Below are 16,529 nucleotides of genomic sequence, written 5' to 3'. Positions count from 1 at the left end.
TCCAAGCCTTTCATAACCAACCTCAGAATCCTTTACAAGCTTCTTTTCCCAGTATTTTCTTATGTATTTATTCTCTAGCCTTTTGAATATGCCTTGACACATATTTCAAAACTCAGCTCAAACATCATCTCCTCAATTTAGTCTCATTTTTCCCATTTTTCCCAAGTTAGTCTCATTTTTCCCAAAAGAAGTTAAACTAACCTCCACTGCACTTACAAATCACATTATTTCCAATGAGCATTAGCTTTCACTGATTCAAAGTAGTTAATGTGTGGTAGGCACTTAAAACACGATTGCTTGTGTGTCTATTATAATGTAAGGCTCTGGATTAGGCATTGATATTCTTGTTCATCTTGGAATTCGTTATAGTATATAATACCTGATACACAGAAACTCCAAATATTGACTTAACAAATTAAAACTGAAGACAAGTTACTAAATGCCACTGTCATTCTGCAGAAGTTCCACCTACTTTCAAGCTTATATTGACTATTTCCAAAGCTAAAATGAACCCAGAGAGAAACCAAAATTTTTAAAAAAACTGCAGAATATGCTTTGGCTATTCTCATCTCTTGGGCTCTGTTTTCACTGCTTTTGGAAATCGTTTAGATGCCAAGACCTAGGTGGAGTTTGTTATAAAGACAACGAAGTAGTCAAATTATAGTAATATATGTTTTTAATATAATAATCTCACACCTTTTAGTAATTTCAAGTTTGTAAGTACTTTAACAAAGAAAATCTAAAAATACATTTAAAATGTAAAGCTGTTACTTTACAAATTTTAATAGTACTAATAAAACATCTTTATTTCTGCTTCAAACTACTGGTAAGTTAAACTGAAGTAGAGGACTGAGGACAAATTTAATTATTTTAGCCTATCGCTATTCAAATATTAACTTTTTTTCTTTTTTTTTTTTTGAGACATAGTCTCACTCTGTCACCCAGGCTTGAGTGCAGTGGTACAATCTTGGCTCACTGCAACCACCACCTCCTGGGTTCAAGTGATTCTCCTGCTTCAGCCTCCTGAATAGCTGGGATTACAGATGTGCACCACCACACTCAGGTGATTTTTGTACTTTTAGTAGAGATGGGGTTTCCCCATGTTGGCCAGGCTGGTCCTGAACTCCTAGCCTTATGTGATCTGCCCCCTTGGTCTCCCAAAGTGCTGAGATTACAGGCGTGAGCCACCAGGCCTGGCCAATATTAACATTTTAAAATGTGATATTAAAAAATATAAAACTTAGTTGTTTTGTAGGAATGGATACCATAATGAGAAACAGGAAAAGACAGCATGATAAAAACAAATGGAAGAGAAAGGTTTAAGATAGTAAGTGTGGAATATTGAAGTTTAGTTAAAAGAGAACTAAAAATAGGCCAATAGACTTGGCAGTTTAAAAAATTCCAATACCGTAATACAGGAGTTGGCCAGAACGCAGGCTCATGAGAGTGAATAGAGGTAATTAAGTAGATTATGGAGTTTAAGCTATTATTTCAGGAATTCTAGAAATAAATGGAAGAAAAGGTTTTATGGCAGTATGCAGTAGAGTTTTCTTTTTTGGATACAGGAGACTTAAACATCTTTGTAGGCAGAGAAAGGAGTCAATGGAGATCTGCAATGTGTCAAGAGAACGAGATCTGAGAACAAGGAATAGCCTTGGAAAAGAGAAAAGTCACCTCCTATTTAGAGAAAATTAAGAGACTAGAATGAATGGGGACTTTGATTATTTACAAGTTCCTTTTTTACCTACGAGCCCTACTACAACTCCCAAATAAAACAACTAAGGCCAGGTGGCCTCAAAAACAATGAAATATCAGTATCAACTGTGATTATAATACTGATATTCCTATATTACTACTATGAATTCCTCCATTAAAAAACATGACCAGGCCGAGAGCAACGGCTCACATCTGTAATCCAAGCACTTTGGGAGGCTGCAGTGGGCAGATCACTTGAGGTCAGAAGTTCAAGACCAGCCCAGCCAACATCGTGAAACCCCATCTCTACTAAAAATAAAAAAAATTAGCTGTGCGTGGTGGCTCATGCCTGTAATCCCAGCTACTTGCGAGGCTGAGGCAGGAGAATCACTTGTATCCACGGGGGTGAGACTACAGTGAGCTGAGATCATGCCACTGCACTCCAGACTGGGCAACAAAGCAAGTCTCTGACTCAAAATAATAATAATGATAATATAACCAATTAGCACATAGAGCAAAGTCCAAAGACCTTTTTACTACTATTGGGTTATATTAAAGGCATTGGGACTCAAGGTGGGATCATGTCTCTTGGAAACAGCACAAAAATCAGTATCAAATAATAGTACAAGAAAAATTCAAATTAAATATTGAATTGTTTCTACAAATAATGAAGTCAAGGCTGAAAACAAGTCTTTGTTGCAAAATAATCTGGTCTTTATCCTGAGTTTCTGGCACAAAGCCTCAAAAACCCTTGGAGTTTCTTTTGTTATGCTAACACAGTGACTCAGTGACCACCCCTACATAGCTTGAGAATGAGGGCTGATCACCATAAAGACCGTGGTAAATAGAGGGCTAAGACTTTGAGCCAGGCCCATTTCCAAGGAGGGAAGGAAGGATGGAGATCTTGAATTTTGAGTTTGATCACCCAATGATTTAATCAATCAAGCTCATGTATGCCGAGTCCCAATAAAAACTCTGGACACCAAAGCTACACCAGGTGGAGCTCCCTGGCTGGTAAACTCATTGATGTGCAGGGAGGGTGACAAGCCCTAATTCCATGAAGAGAGAGCACAGGAGCTCTGCATCTCCTCCCAGACCCCATCCTGTGTGTCTTCATTTCACTGGTCCTCCTAATCTGTATTCCTGGATAACAAAACTGTAATAATAAGCGCAGCACTTTCTTGAGTTCTGTCAGTTGTTCTAGTGAATTATCAAACCTGAGGAGGTTGTGAGGACCTCCAAATTTATAGTCAGGTCAAAGTGTCGGTCAGAAGTGTGGATGGCTTGGGGACACAGGAAGCTGGCATCTGAAGTAAGGGTAGTTCTGTGGAGAAGTCAGCCTTTAACTTGCAGAGTCGGACACTAACCACCAGGTTTGCGTCAACCAGGAGTGCAACAGAATGTCTTCAAGCCAGTAAAGTAGCAACTGTTTGGAGACTGATATAAAAAAAGTAAGTCTTGGACATTTCTTTCATCAAAGTTAGGTTATTCGTATAGATCATGATTTAAGGTGGCCTATTCACTCATAAAATGTCCATGGTTCTTGTTCTTCAATCAAGAAAATAATATAACCTTAAGGGACTCTCAATCATATGAGGCCCTTACCTGTTCTGCTCCTGCCTACTGCCACATTTTAAGAGGGCCATCTACAAACTTACCAGCAAGTGACCTGCTCCTTATTTGGGAGGGAATTCTGCCTTTTCCATTAAATGGTAAGATAACATTTCCCACTGATTTCTAGAGAGAAGGGTCAATTTGTGTCTCCTTTTCTCTACTACTATTGGTGCCTTGCCTTATCTAATGAAAAGATAGCTATTATCCATCCAAAGATCTTTGACTTCTTATTAAAAATAAATAATAGTCTGGGAGTGGCGGCTCACGCCTGTAATCCCAGTACTTTGGGAGGCCAAGGTAGGTGGAACACCTGAGGTCAAGGAGTTCAAGACCAGCCTGGCCAACATGGTGAAACCTGGTCTCTACTAAAAATTCAAAAATTAGCCAGGCGTGGTAGTGAATGCCTGTAATCCCAGCTACTCAGGAGGCTGAGGCAGAAGAATCACTTGAACCCAGGAGGCAGAGGGTACAGTGAACCAAGATCATGCCACTGCATTTCAGCCTGGGTGACAGAGCAAGACTCCATCTCAAAAAAAATTATAATAAGTAAATAATAAACAACATATTCTTATTAGGCAAAAAATACACTTAACATTTCATGTTGCAAAAGTAACATGATAGGTATTTGTCAAATTATTCCTGTAACAAGATAAAATAAAATTTTAGAGAAAAAGAAAATTAAACACCTAGTATAGGATAAGGGAGATACCATAAAAATAAGAGTTCCACAAATTATTTCCTTGAGTTTGTCATCTAATTGAGATGAAATGATTCTTAAGCAGATTTTTAACTTCAAAAAAGAATACAAACTAAGGACACAATGGCTGATTAATCAGAAACCAATAAGGTTACTGAGAAAACATCAAGTTTTTCACTTGATACAAAGGTTTGAAGTCGCCATTGACATATAATGTAGCTCAATTTGTGGTCAGTAAAACCATTATTTCATGTCCAGGGGTTTTCCAGCATGGATTTCCAAAATGGGTAATTTATTGTATCTATGCTTAAGGAAAGTTATTTTTATATTTAAATTTGATACAACTTCCCTTAAGAATTCTAAGGCAACATCTGTACCTATAATTTGCAGGTAAATTTGCAGTATCTACACACAACCTCTCCTCATTTCTCATATTTTCACATGCCTGAACATTATTACTACTAATTTCAGAATAAATTAGAGAAATTCTAGAAGCTCTCTAGAATGTTTACGAAAAAATGGGAATGGTTCAGGATCAAGTTCAAAGAGGCTTAGGCCTCTTGAGAGAATGAGTTATACAGGTGTTACAAAAATGAAGAATCATGAAGAAATAGGCTAACAGCAAAGAAACATGAGAAATCATCAAAACTAAAAGTAAATGAAAAAACTGAAAGCCATCCAAGAATGCAATACAGAACCACAAAAAGATTTGAACTTTCTAAAAGTCATAAACCATGATAGACCTAATCAAACAGTTCTTATGAAAGTTCTTCTAAAACACTGAGAATTTCATGAAGTCTCAAACAAAAACTGCTTCTTACAGTAAACATAGATTACTTTGAAGAAAGATGAAGTCACTGATAGCAATAAAGAAATGTGGGAAAGCTGGAAACTAAAGAGATTTTAAAAGGGACTATAAAAATATTTCCAGTATTTGGTCATAAAACAATACATTGCATACATAGAAGTCTTAGGAAGAGAAAAACACATAGTCATTTCTTTTGTTAATTAGTATTAACTCAACGTATGATTGCACAGAGCAAAAGTGTACAACTCACAAGAGGCAGAAATTCTTGACCTGAAAGCATATAGACTATCCTGAGGCAGAAATCTAGAGGTCATTTGCTCAACAGCAAATGGAACAAGACAAACAATATTAAAACAACTGAAAGCTTATTTATTTTTAAAAAAGATTATAAAAGAAACCATTTATACCAAATTTAAAGGAAAGGAGAGAGATTACTTATTAATCCATCTATATATTATAATTACTAGCAGAAATTTACCAGTGTTAAGACTGTACATACAAACATTCTATGGGTCAGTTTTCTGGATCTGGCAAACAGGATGACGTGCTTACTTTTTCTTGTGTTACATCTAAAGTTTACATTGTAAATTCAGGAAGTTAAGCAATGTTGAGGGTTTTTTTTTTTTCCCTAAAAGACAACTTTGATAATCTCACATATCTCAAAATTTTAAACAAAGCAAATAACAGAAAATTCTTATTCCCAGGAGAAAAGTAAACTAAGACAGTAAATGTTTACCACATGTTATCTAGTGTTGCAAGATAGCGAACATCAATAAGGTAAGATTCTTACCATAAAGTTATCCGTTAGGTGATTTTCTTGGGGATAATTTCTTTCTCTTTGGATAACTACAAAAAGGCTTGCAGTTTACACACAAGGAAATGCTCAAGAGACTATATACTAACCTGGCCTAGTCCAGGCATACCTCCTCCAAGTCTAAGAAGTCTGTCCATATTTCTAGAAAACAGAAACAAAGAAAAAACGTTCCTAAGCACAAAAGTGTTTATTCAATTGCTATCTATATAATTCACTTTCAGTCACTCAGTATGTCAAAAATATTGGTGGTAATTACAACACAACATCAGACTTCCTGTTAATTAACACCACATATTAATTCAAGAAGCTGTCTTCCATGCTAATTAACAGACCTTATTTTACTGCTTTGGTTTTGGGTTATCCCCAGTTTTAAAGACAAGCAATCTTAGCATACTTTCAAAACTTTGCTATCATTAAGTTAATTATATTTTCTTATTGTTATCTAATAAAGTACCTGAATGCAGAAAAAGTGCCTGAAATGCTTATCATATGTATGATTGAATTTCCTTCAATTTGTCCAGAGTGTACAAATAAAAATCCTCACTTTTAAATTAAATTTTAACATCCTCATTAGTAAGTTCTGTGCTAATTAACTTACAGCTTGTCAGTTATCATCAAAACTACACGTGAAAGACATTGTGAGCAGATTATGGATCTCTGAATTAGCATCAAAGGCTTTTAAAAACTGAACTCATTATACTAAAAGAAATACTATAGCGTAAACATTAAACGTATTAAGACAGTGTTCTAGAACCTACACAGATATTTTGTGTTATTTCAGATGTTGTAGAGATACACGACTTTTTCACTAAGGAAATTCAACTGTGCTTCTCAATTATAACTTCAGAGTTAACCAATACAAGGTGGATTTACTATACCAATCTGATTTAGTTTTAATGTTTGGAGTAACTACAGAAGATATTCTTCAAGCTTGAAAACCTCAGAGAAGAAGTTAAGAAATAGCAAGTGTATTTATATGGTCTTAAATAACAAAAAGAAGTAACCAAATTTTAAAAATGAATAGCAGTACAACTAAGTAATTTAAAAATGACAACAAAGCAATTTTTTCTACTTGAAAATTGCTATGTCCTTAAATAAAATTCCTTTTTCCTAAGTGTATGCTTTAGAAAATGGTATTATTACAAATTATATTCTAAATTAAATGCTAAGATTCATTTCATCCTTCATCCATGTTGTTTTACGAGTTCAAATTGCTATATAAACTAAAACTCAATAATGTACTTTATATATTACCCCCCCACCAATCACATTTGTTGAATCCTGGTAACAACTTAACAATGTTAATATTGCAAACTTTATTCAAGTCCACATACAGAAAAGAACTTTACTCAAGTGCACATACAGAAAAGAACACAAACGATATAGCCATGGACTCTTCAAAGTGAACACATCCATGTAACCATCACCCAGTTCAAGAAACAGAACATTATCAGCACCTCAGAAACACCACCCAAGCCCCTCTTCCAGTCTATTCCACCCTGAAAAGGTAAAAATTCAACTTTCAACAGCATAGATTAGTTCAGCTGTTTTTGAATTTTATATAAACAGAATCATATATTTTTTGTATCTGGACTGTTTCATGTAACATGTTTATGAAACTCACAATTTTAACAATTTCTTTTTAAAATGAAAAGGCATATAAGAAAACATGGTAATACAGACAAAATTTCCACTTCACAATCTTAACGCATCCTCCTAATACCAACACTTACAACTAAAATCTCCATCAAATACTCATTGAAATTCCTCAAATCAAATATGGCATTCAACACGCAGCACTTTTTAAAGGCTGTAAACTGGGTGGGGGGCGAGGGCGGGGGATCCTGTATATTTTATAATATTAAAGCAATTCTCTAGAATAAATTACCAAAGAAGAAAAAAATTTCTTTTGGACCATTTCAACCTTACAAACTTAAAGAACCAACAGAAAAACAACATACAGTGTACATTAGAATATATATATTTATTCTAGGCCAAAACTGATTCCCAGCTGTGTTCAGTTTATCTATTCCTCTGTGTTGTTTCTGATGACTTTACACAGACTCCAGATGCTGTGAATATACATGAGTGATGCAAGAAGCAGAAAGAAAGAAAATCTGGCAGGTCAAATTTGTTTCTGTAGCAAAATTAGATGTCTCAGCAAAGAGGAAACATATTTAACAAATTAAAACATTTAAGCTGAGATAACCAGGTTTAATAAAAATACTAACATTTGGGAATGAAGTATATTGATACATATTCTAAATCACACCACTTTTGAAAATCTGGTTATCTATCAAACATATTCATAATTTGACATCTGTTAAAAATAATACATTTTCATGCTATCTCTCTATCCACCCCTAAAAGAATAATTAAAAGTAAAATACATTTTTAAACCTTACCTGGTCAATAACTATAACTCTTAAGGTGTTAACCTTCAATTTGTTGAGTTTGACAAATTTCTTCTTAAAGAAAGCTCTTGCTAATTCTGGCAGGCACAATTTCCCCAAGTATATTTTATTTTTTCTTTCTCTCCTGAAAAAAGTAAACAAAATAAAATATAATTATTTTGATAATTTAAGGAGAAAAACTTTATACCAGAATCTTTAAAAGAATCAACATTCCTAAAAATGAAGTAGAAATCAAAACTGTTTCTTAATAATCATTTTCTGAATACAGAATAAGCTACTTTACAGGAAGCTACAGAGCACAGTGAGTAACCCTGTATCCAAATTTTATGTGTATGTTTCTCTTGTGAACACTAACTTTGAAGACAGACATTTCAAAACTTTTAGTCTTTCCAGACATTTTTCAAAGAACAAAAGAGGCCGGGCACGGTGGCTCACACCTGTAATCCCAACACTTTGGGAGGCCAAGGCAGGCAGATCACCTGAGGTCAGGAGTTGGAGACCAGCCTGGCCAATATGGTAAAACACCTTCTCTACTAAAAATACAAAAAAAATTAGCCAGGCATGGTGGCAGGCACCTGTAATCCCAGCTACTCAGGGGGCTGAGGCAGGAGAATCACTTGAATCCCAGAGGCAGATTGCAATGAGCCAAGAATGCACCATTGCACTCCAGCCTGGGCAACAAGAGTGAAATTTGGTCTCAAAAAAAAAAAAAAAGAATAAAATAAAAATTTACTTATTTTTTAAATAGGACAGTTCATTCTCTCATGTAATTACTATATAGGTTAATTGTACATTATTACAAATCTATCAAATATTATGAAATATTAGTGGTTATTTTTCTTATACCCTGAAAATTTGCTATTTTATCATACTAGGAGGCATTAGTAGTCCATCATTTCTTAATCAATTATTCCCAAAACTATGCCGAAAACACTAAAATGACAAGAATATGGAAAAATGATAAGAACTGTCTACAATAATGCAATAGTGAAAAAAAATTATAGTTATTACATCATCCTTTCATTCTTACTGTGTTGTCCAAAGCACTGATCCATCTTTCGAAAAGATATAGAACACTAGAGACTTCATCTTTGTAGTCTTTTTTTCAGTCTTCATTTAGCACGGTTAAGAAATCAGAATTTTTCATTTTAATAATGGCAAAAGGAAAAAAGCAACAAAGAAAATGTTTCACATTACTACAAAATCAAAGATGAATGTGAAGGAGACAGATTATAGCATTCTAGTCTCTAATGATGACAATAAAATTGACGGTACAAGCCAGGATTTACTAACTTCAGTACTACTGAGATTCAGAACCAGATAATCTGTTGTTGTTCGTGGGGCTGTCTGGTGCACTATAGGATGCTTAACATCATCCCCAGCTCCACTAGACAACAGCAGCACCTATCCAGTTGTGACAATCAAAAATGTCTCCAAGCTTTACCAAATGTTCCCGGGGGACAAATGTTTTAAGTTATTTTTGATTGTCTCAAAAATCACTCACAATTGAGAACCATTGATATAAACAAAATCTCAGACTATCTTGAGATGATAATACCCTAGATTAATTTTCTCAAACTTAAGAACCAATGAGTGCTGGGAATAGTTTGGCAGTTTCCCAAAAAGTTAAACATAGAATTACCACTTGATCCAGCAACTCCACTCATCGGTATATACCCCATAAAACCAAAAACAAATACTCAAAATAAGTTCATGTACATGCATGTTTACACCATCACTATTCACAATAGCCGAAAGGTGGAAACAGTCCAAATGTCTACCAAAGAATGAATGGATAAACAAATTCTACTATAAACACATAAAGGAATATTGTAATATGAAATACTGTTTAGCTATAAAAAGGAATGAAGTACTACTGGTACATGTTACAAGTTAGCTGAACCTCAAAATATCACACTACGTAAAAGAAGCCAGGCACAAAAGGTCACATGTTATGTGATTCCATGTATATGAAGTATCCAATAAATCCACAGAGACAGAATGCAGACTGGTGGTTATCAGTGGGTGGGGAAGGAAGGAAAATGGAGAAACTGCTAAATGGCTAAGAGATTTTTTACCTTGGAATGACAGAAATGTTCTGGAACTAAACTGAGGTGGTAATGGCACACTGTGAATGGACGAAATGATACTAAACTGTTCAATTTAAAATGGTTAGTTTTACATTATGTGAATTTCTCAACAGATTATTTTTTAAAGGGTCAGTGAGTGAACAACATATTTCTAAAACCAAAAAAGTGACATTCTTACTCAGTTACTTATTCAACAAGAAAGGACTTCATCACACAGCATTTTGCAATGAGAACCTGTTTTCTAAAGAGATGTGTGACATATTTTTTGATGTCTTATGATGTTAATACAGTTCACACATGGAAAAATGCTAAAGTGTACACAAATGTGAATAAAAGGAAATGGATAATGTAGAAATTTTAAAAATCATTGGACTAATTCTAAATGGTGCCTATAAATCTAAAAATATAAATGTTTTGCAATTATGAAGGAAAGATGGCATCGTATCTTCAACAAAATTATGAGCTCTCAATGTTTTCAAAAGTAAAGTAATTGGGAGGACAAAAAAAATTCTAGATATGGATGGTAGTGACAGTTACATAACACTGTGAATATACTTAATGCCACTAAACTGTACACCAGAAAGTTAGAATAGTAAATTTTATGTGATGTATATTTTCACATAGATACACACACAGGATAACAAATACAAGAACCAGAAGTAATAAGCTAGAGCTTACTAGAAATGTATTTGAAATATAGAACTGATCTATACAAGACAAGTATGTTCTAGGTTCATGCATGGTGGCTGATGAGCAGTTCATTCAAACCATGATGCCCATTCAAAGGATGACATATGAAGATATATGTACCTTCAAAACCAAGAAAATACAGAATACACACTTGTATTTAGGCTGGGTGTGGTGGCTCACGCCTGCAGTCCCAGCAATTTGGGAAGCCGACGCAGGCAGATCACTTGAGGTCAGAAGCTCAAGACCAGCCTGGCCAACAAGGCAAAACCCTGTCTCTACTAAAAATACAAAAATTAGCCAGAAATGGTGGCATGTGCCTGTAATCCCAGCTACTGGGGAGGCTGAGGTAGGAGGACCGCTTGAACCCAGGAGGTGGAGGTTGCAGTGCACCAAAGTGGTACCACTACACTCCAGCCTGGGTGACACAGCAAGACTCCATCTCAAAAATTAATTAATTAATTAATTAATTAATATAAAAATTTGTATTTGCTATGTTTAAGCTTTACTAACATTTCTAATATAGTTGTTTTTCACTATCCTTTTATGGTCTACTGGGCCTAGATGGTAAATGGCGATGACTAATGACTATTTTGTCTGGTACATGAGAGTCAAGTACTATGACTCTACAGTCAGAGTGCCAGATTCAAATACTGGCTCTAACACTTACAAGCTCTATGTCCTTGAGTCAATCACCTCTCTCCTCCTCAGTTTCCTCATCTGCAAAATAGAGATATATATCTCATAGAGCCATTTAAAAGATTAACAAAAACAATGGACCCAAAAAAAACCATTGAATACAATGCTTGGCATATAGTAAGCATATAATAAACACTAGCTACTTCATCAGCAACCCCATCCTGAGCATGGCTACCAACACAGATCCTTCTTCCTCACATAGTTCGCCACTTATTGGGTTTCAAAATGCTGGGCGTATTTCACATGACTAAATCACATTGGAGACTTGCATTTCGCAGAATTTAGCAGAAAGATTCACAAAGTGAATGTGTTATACTTAACATAAAAGAGAACACTTTCAATTCTTAGAAATAAAAGCAATAAAAAGGTTGATGGATCTAAACCAAGTTTTTACAGCTATCAAAAAGCAGAAGACTCAAAAGCTCATTCATGACATAATTAACTTTATGGAAAATATTATCAGACAATATGAATAAAGTGTTTATACCTAACATAATGTCATACATACAATAATATTTAGAATCGTAATTGGTAAAAATAGTACAAAAAAGGTATCAGTACTTTCCAAAGTTGATTACTTTCCACTTTTTCTTTCTCTCTTAATCTCTGATTAGAACCTGATATTGCTAGATCATGTCCATGCTGGATTTAAAATAAATCAATTTTTGGCCAGGTGCAGTGGCTCATGCCTATAATCCCAGCACTTTGGGAGGCCAAGGGGGGCGGATCACTTGAGGTCAGGGGTTCAAGACCAGCCTGGCCAACATGGCAAAACCCCATCTCTACTGAAAACACAAAAATTAGCCGGGTACGGTGCCAGATGCCTATAATCCCAGCAACTCAGGAGGCTGAGGCAGGAGAATCACTTGAACCCAGAAGGTGAAAGTTACAGTGAGCCGAGATCGCACCACTGCACTCCAGCCTGGGTGACAAAACAATACTCCGTCTCAAAAAAAAAAAAAAAAAAATTACTTTTCAGACTGATGCTCAATCCTTTTTAAGCTATTCCATATTTGTTATCTTACTGTATTTCTAATTCCTCTGTTTTCTGATTTGTGCAAAGTAGTTAAAACTTTATACTCTCACTTTCTTAAGGACTTTTTTCCAGTGGAAGATCTTGAGTGAGTCAACATTAAATCTAATTATATAAACAGGATTTTGAAAACAAGATTTCTGCAACTTAGAAGAGTGAAAATGGTGGCTGGGCACGGCGGCTCACACCTGTAATCCCAGCACTTTGGGAGGCCGAGGCGGGTGGATCACCTAAGGTCAGGAGTTTGAGACCAGCCTGGCCAACATGGCAAAACCTGGTCTCTACTAAAAATACAAAAATTAGCCGGGCGTGATGGCAGGCACCTGTAACCCCAGCTAGGCTGGCTGAGGCAGGCAGAATGGCTTGAACCTGGAAGGCGGAGGCTGCAGTGAGCCAAGATTGCGCCACTGCACTCCAGCCTGGGCAACAGAGCAAAGTTTCGTCTCAAAAAAAAAAAAAAGGAAGAGTGAGAACGGACTCATCATAAATAACCTATTATGGAGTCTCCCAATTTCAGCATTTGAGTACAGTCATCCATCTGTATCTGTGAGGAACTGGTTCCAGGACACCAAAATCATAGATACACAAGTCTCTGATATAAAATGGCATAGTACCCTATTTGCATATAACCTATGCACATCCTCTCATATACTTTAAAATCATTTTTAGATTACTTATAATAACTAATACAATGTAAATACAATAGAAATAGTTATACTATATTGCTTAGGGAATAATGAAAAAAAAATGTCTACACATGTTCAATACAGACGCAATTTTTTTCCCCCTTTTTTGAGACCGCGTCTCACTCTGTTGACCAGGCTGGAATGTAGTGTTGCAATTTCGGCTCACTGCAACCTCCACCTCCAAGGTTCAAACGATCCTCCTTCCTCAGCCTCTCCAGTAGCTAGGATTACGGGCACATGCCACCATGCCTGGCTAATTTTTGTATTTTTGTATTTTTAGTAGAGAAGGGGTTTCACCATGTTGGCCAGGCTGGAACTCCTGACCTCAGATGATCCACCTGCCTCAGCCTCCCAAAGTGCTGGGATTACAGGCGTAAGCCACCGTGCCTGGCCTAGATGCAACTTTTTTCAAGTATTTTCAATTTGTGGTTGGTTGAATCTACAGATGCAGAACCCAGAGATATGGAGGGCTGACTCAAGAAATTTAGTGGCATGCACTGACAGAATTTATAATCTACTGGGGGAGGTGGGTAGAAGAAGTTTGACATAAACCCATAAAAAATATGTAAAGGGAAAGGACAGCAGTATAGAGTGAAAAAGGCTCTTGAACCAGTTGACTTTGATTTGAATCCTGGCTTCACCACCTATTCACTATATGACACTAATTTTTATCTTCTTCTAGACTCTAGAACCTCATTTATAAAGTGGGGATAATACCTACTTTGCAAGTCTGTTGTAAAAATATGTTCAAAGCAACTTATAGTGTCTGAAACATTCAAGGTACTCAATAAATGTTGTCGTTGCTATTCTTATTGTTAAAATTGTTGTTATTATCATTTTAGAACTAGCAGAGATTATTTAATCCAGTTCTCCCATTTCACAAATAAGGTCACCAAAGTACCACACACAAAGCAGAATATAAAATGTCAAAATGACTGCAACAAACAGGGAATATGACAAGTTCCTGAGCAAGAAATCACATGGATATTCAGGCAAGGCTTTCACAGGTGGACACTGAATTATTAAATGAACATTACTACAAAATTGAAAATTAAAAAAGCATAATTGCTTCTTGTTACTGAAATAAGAGGACTAGATTAAATAATCTCTTCCACTTCTAAGATAATAACAATAAAAACAGCAATAATAACTTTTATTGATTTTCATACATAGGGTTCACAAACTATATACTAACAAGCACATGGCCAGTATAAAAATAAGATAGACCCATGTCAAAGAGATTAAAATCCAGCTTTTTTTTTTTTTTTTTTGAGACAAAGTCTCACTCTGTTGCCCAAGCTGGAGTGCGGTGGCGCGATCTCAGCCCACTGCAACCTCCACCTCCCACATTCTACCTCCAGCCTCCCGAGGTAGTTGGGACTACGGGCACGTGCCACCATGCCCAGCTGATTTTTTTGTACTTTTAGTAGAGACATGGTTTCACTATGTTAGGCTAGTCTTGGCCAGGCTGGATCACCTCATGATCCACCCGCCTCAGCCTACCAAAGTGCTGGGATTACAGGTGTGAGCCACCGCGCCCGGCCTAAAATCCATCCAGCCTTTTAATTAAAATGGCAATATATTATTTACCAAACACTTCAGGCTGAAACAAACAAACAAACAAAAAAACCAAACTCCCAAACAGGTGAAGCATCAATGAAAGATCATAACTTGAAACCTTTCCTCCCTTGGCAAGATTTAGGGACAAATTCAAGACAACATTCAGGCTTTTTCACTAAATAGCACTTCACTAAACACACCTTAACTGTAGTTAATTCAGAACCACTATATATCTTAACCTCTAAACTTCAAATGAGTCAGTTGGTAGGTAGGCTTACGTGACAGGAAGGCCACCATTATATTAATCATCTGCACTAAAACTGTGTTCATGTTTTTGTTATTTCAACAGTATCAGTGCATGTCTTGCTGCTTTTCTCAAACACATTAAGTCAGTAGCACTAAAAACATACTTGTGACCAGTGGAATAAAATCACTTTCACACTAGAACTCTATTTTATGCTAATTTTTAAACCCTCTCCCCTGCCTTTCCATAAAATTTTTATCAACTTTTGGTTACCATTTATTTTCTCGAGAATTTTTCGTTCAGTCACTAGGTTTATCGACTCAAAAGTTTACATTCTTTTTCTTTTGACAGACACAGAGCTACATCCCCAGGAAAATTAAGTTGCAAGATGGAACATACGGTAGCAGATTTCTACTTAACACGAGAAATGTAATCAATTCACCAACAATTACTCAATTAGTATAATATTGAAAGTAAGTTAACAGGCACAGTAGCACACTTTGTTTTTAAGATATTCAAGGTCCAAAACCAGTGTATCTGCAGGACTTTTGTTTATTTTTTGGAGGAAGTTGAAAACCTAACACTAACAGAAAAAGGGTCAAGGCTTACAGAAAGGACAGGAGATAAAACAAACGTATTCAATGGGAAAGTTAATTCTAGTCTCTCTCCCGTGTTTCTCCGGTCTGCTTTGAAGTTTTTCAAGACAGGAACAACTACGGATAGAGCACAGACAAACAGGTCATAAACAAGGATTCTCTCAGAGAGAAGAGGTTCCCATTATGTGAATTCGGCCAAGCAGAAAAGAATGGAGAAAGGAGACAAGATGCACACCTGACCCAGCCAGAGATCCCTGAGAGCAGGCGAAGAGAATGAAGGAGCTCGGGCTCCTCCCTCGAGGCCCAGGCCTCTAGTGGCAACTCAGCTGGGCAACGTGACTCAGGAAAGCACCGGGCTGGTGGCGGCCTAGCACGGCTGCCTCCCCGGACCTCCCAGGCCTGCCTTCTGGGTCTTACCTGAAGGCGGGCGGGAGCTGGATGCCGCGATCTGGACCCTTGTCTTGCCTCTGCGGTGACGTGAAGACAGAGACAACAGCAGCAGCGGCGCAGACCCGACGCGGTTCTGACTCTGCGAACCGGCGATGAATCAGCCCGATTCCATTCAAAAGAGTTGCCCGGGCCTCTGCCGCGAAGCACTTCCGGGTTCACTAGTCTGCTTCGGCTTCCGTTCCCCGACGGCCAATTGGAGACGACGGGGAGACAGGCGGGTGTACAGGAGGAGAGCTTGGGACAGACGGCGCGGGCGGCCCGGCGTCTCCAGTCCTTGCCAGTACCGTGAGGCGGAACTTAGCCCCCTGGCCGCTCGCGCCCTGCCGACGCCTCCTTTTTCTCTCCCTACCTCTGCGCTCTCCGGCCGCCGCTGAGATCTAGGACGGGGGCACATCCAGCCCGGGAGGCGACTGGCTAGGAAATGGAACTGTTAGTATTGCGA

General features: G+C 37.1%; 1 protein-coding gene across 3 annotated transcripts in view; it reads right to left on the bottom strand.

Moving 5' to 3' along the window:
• Window positions 1–16,222, bottom strand: part of PSMD14 (proteasome 26S subunit, non-ATPase 14) — a 109,218-nt gene extending 92,996 nt beyond the window's left edge. Inside the window, exons 1-4 of one of the 3 annotated variants that reach the window (XM_015432117.4) lie at window positions 16,055–16,222; window positions 11,490–11,539; window positions 8,034–8,166; window positions 5,718–5,769 (exon numbers count right to left, since the gene is read on the bottom strand). In XM_015432117.4, coding sequence (XP_015287603.1) covers window positions 5,718–5,765 — 48 coding nt within the window. In that variant the 5' untranslated portion in view covers window positions 5,766–5,769; window positions 8,034–8,166; window positions 11,490–11,539; window positions 16,055–16,222. Of the gene's footprint in view, window positions 1–5,604; window positions 5,770–8,033; window positions 8,167–11,489; window positions 11,540–16,054 lie in introns of all 3 variants that reach the window. The other 2 variants (XM_045367164.3, XM_045367163.3) reach the window with 2 other exon arrangements.
• Window positions 16,223–16,529: the final 307 nt, after the last annotated feature.

This window comes from Macaca fascicularis, chromosome 12 (assembly GCF_037993035.2).
Source record: "Macaca fascicularis isolate 582-1 chromosome 12, T2T-MFA8v1.1".
Lineage (NCBI taxonomy): Eukaryota > Metazoa > Chordata > Mammalia > Primates > Cercopithecidae > Macaca > Macaca fascicularis.
The sequence above is the reverse complement of the archived record's forward strand: the minus strand, read 5'-3'. Positions and strand labels throughout refer to the sequence as shown.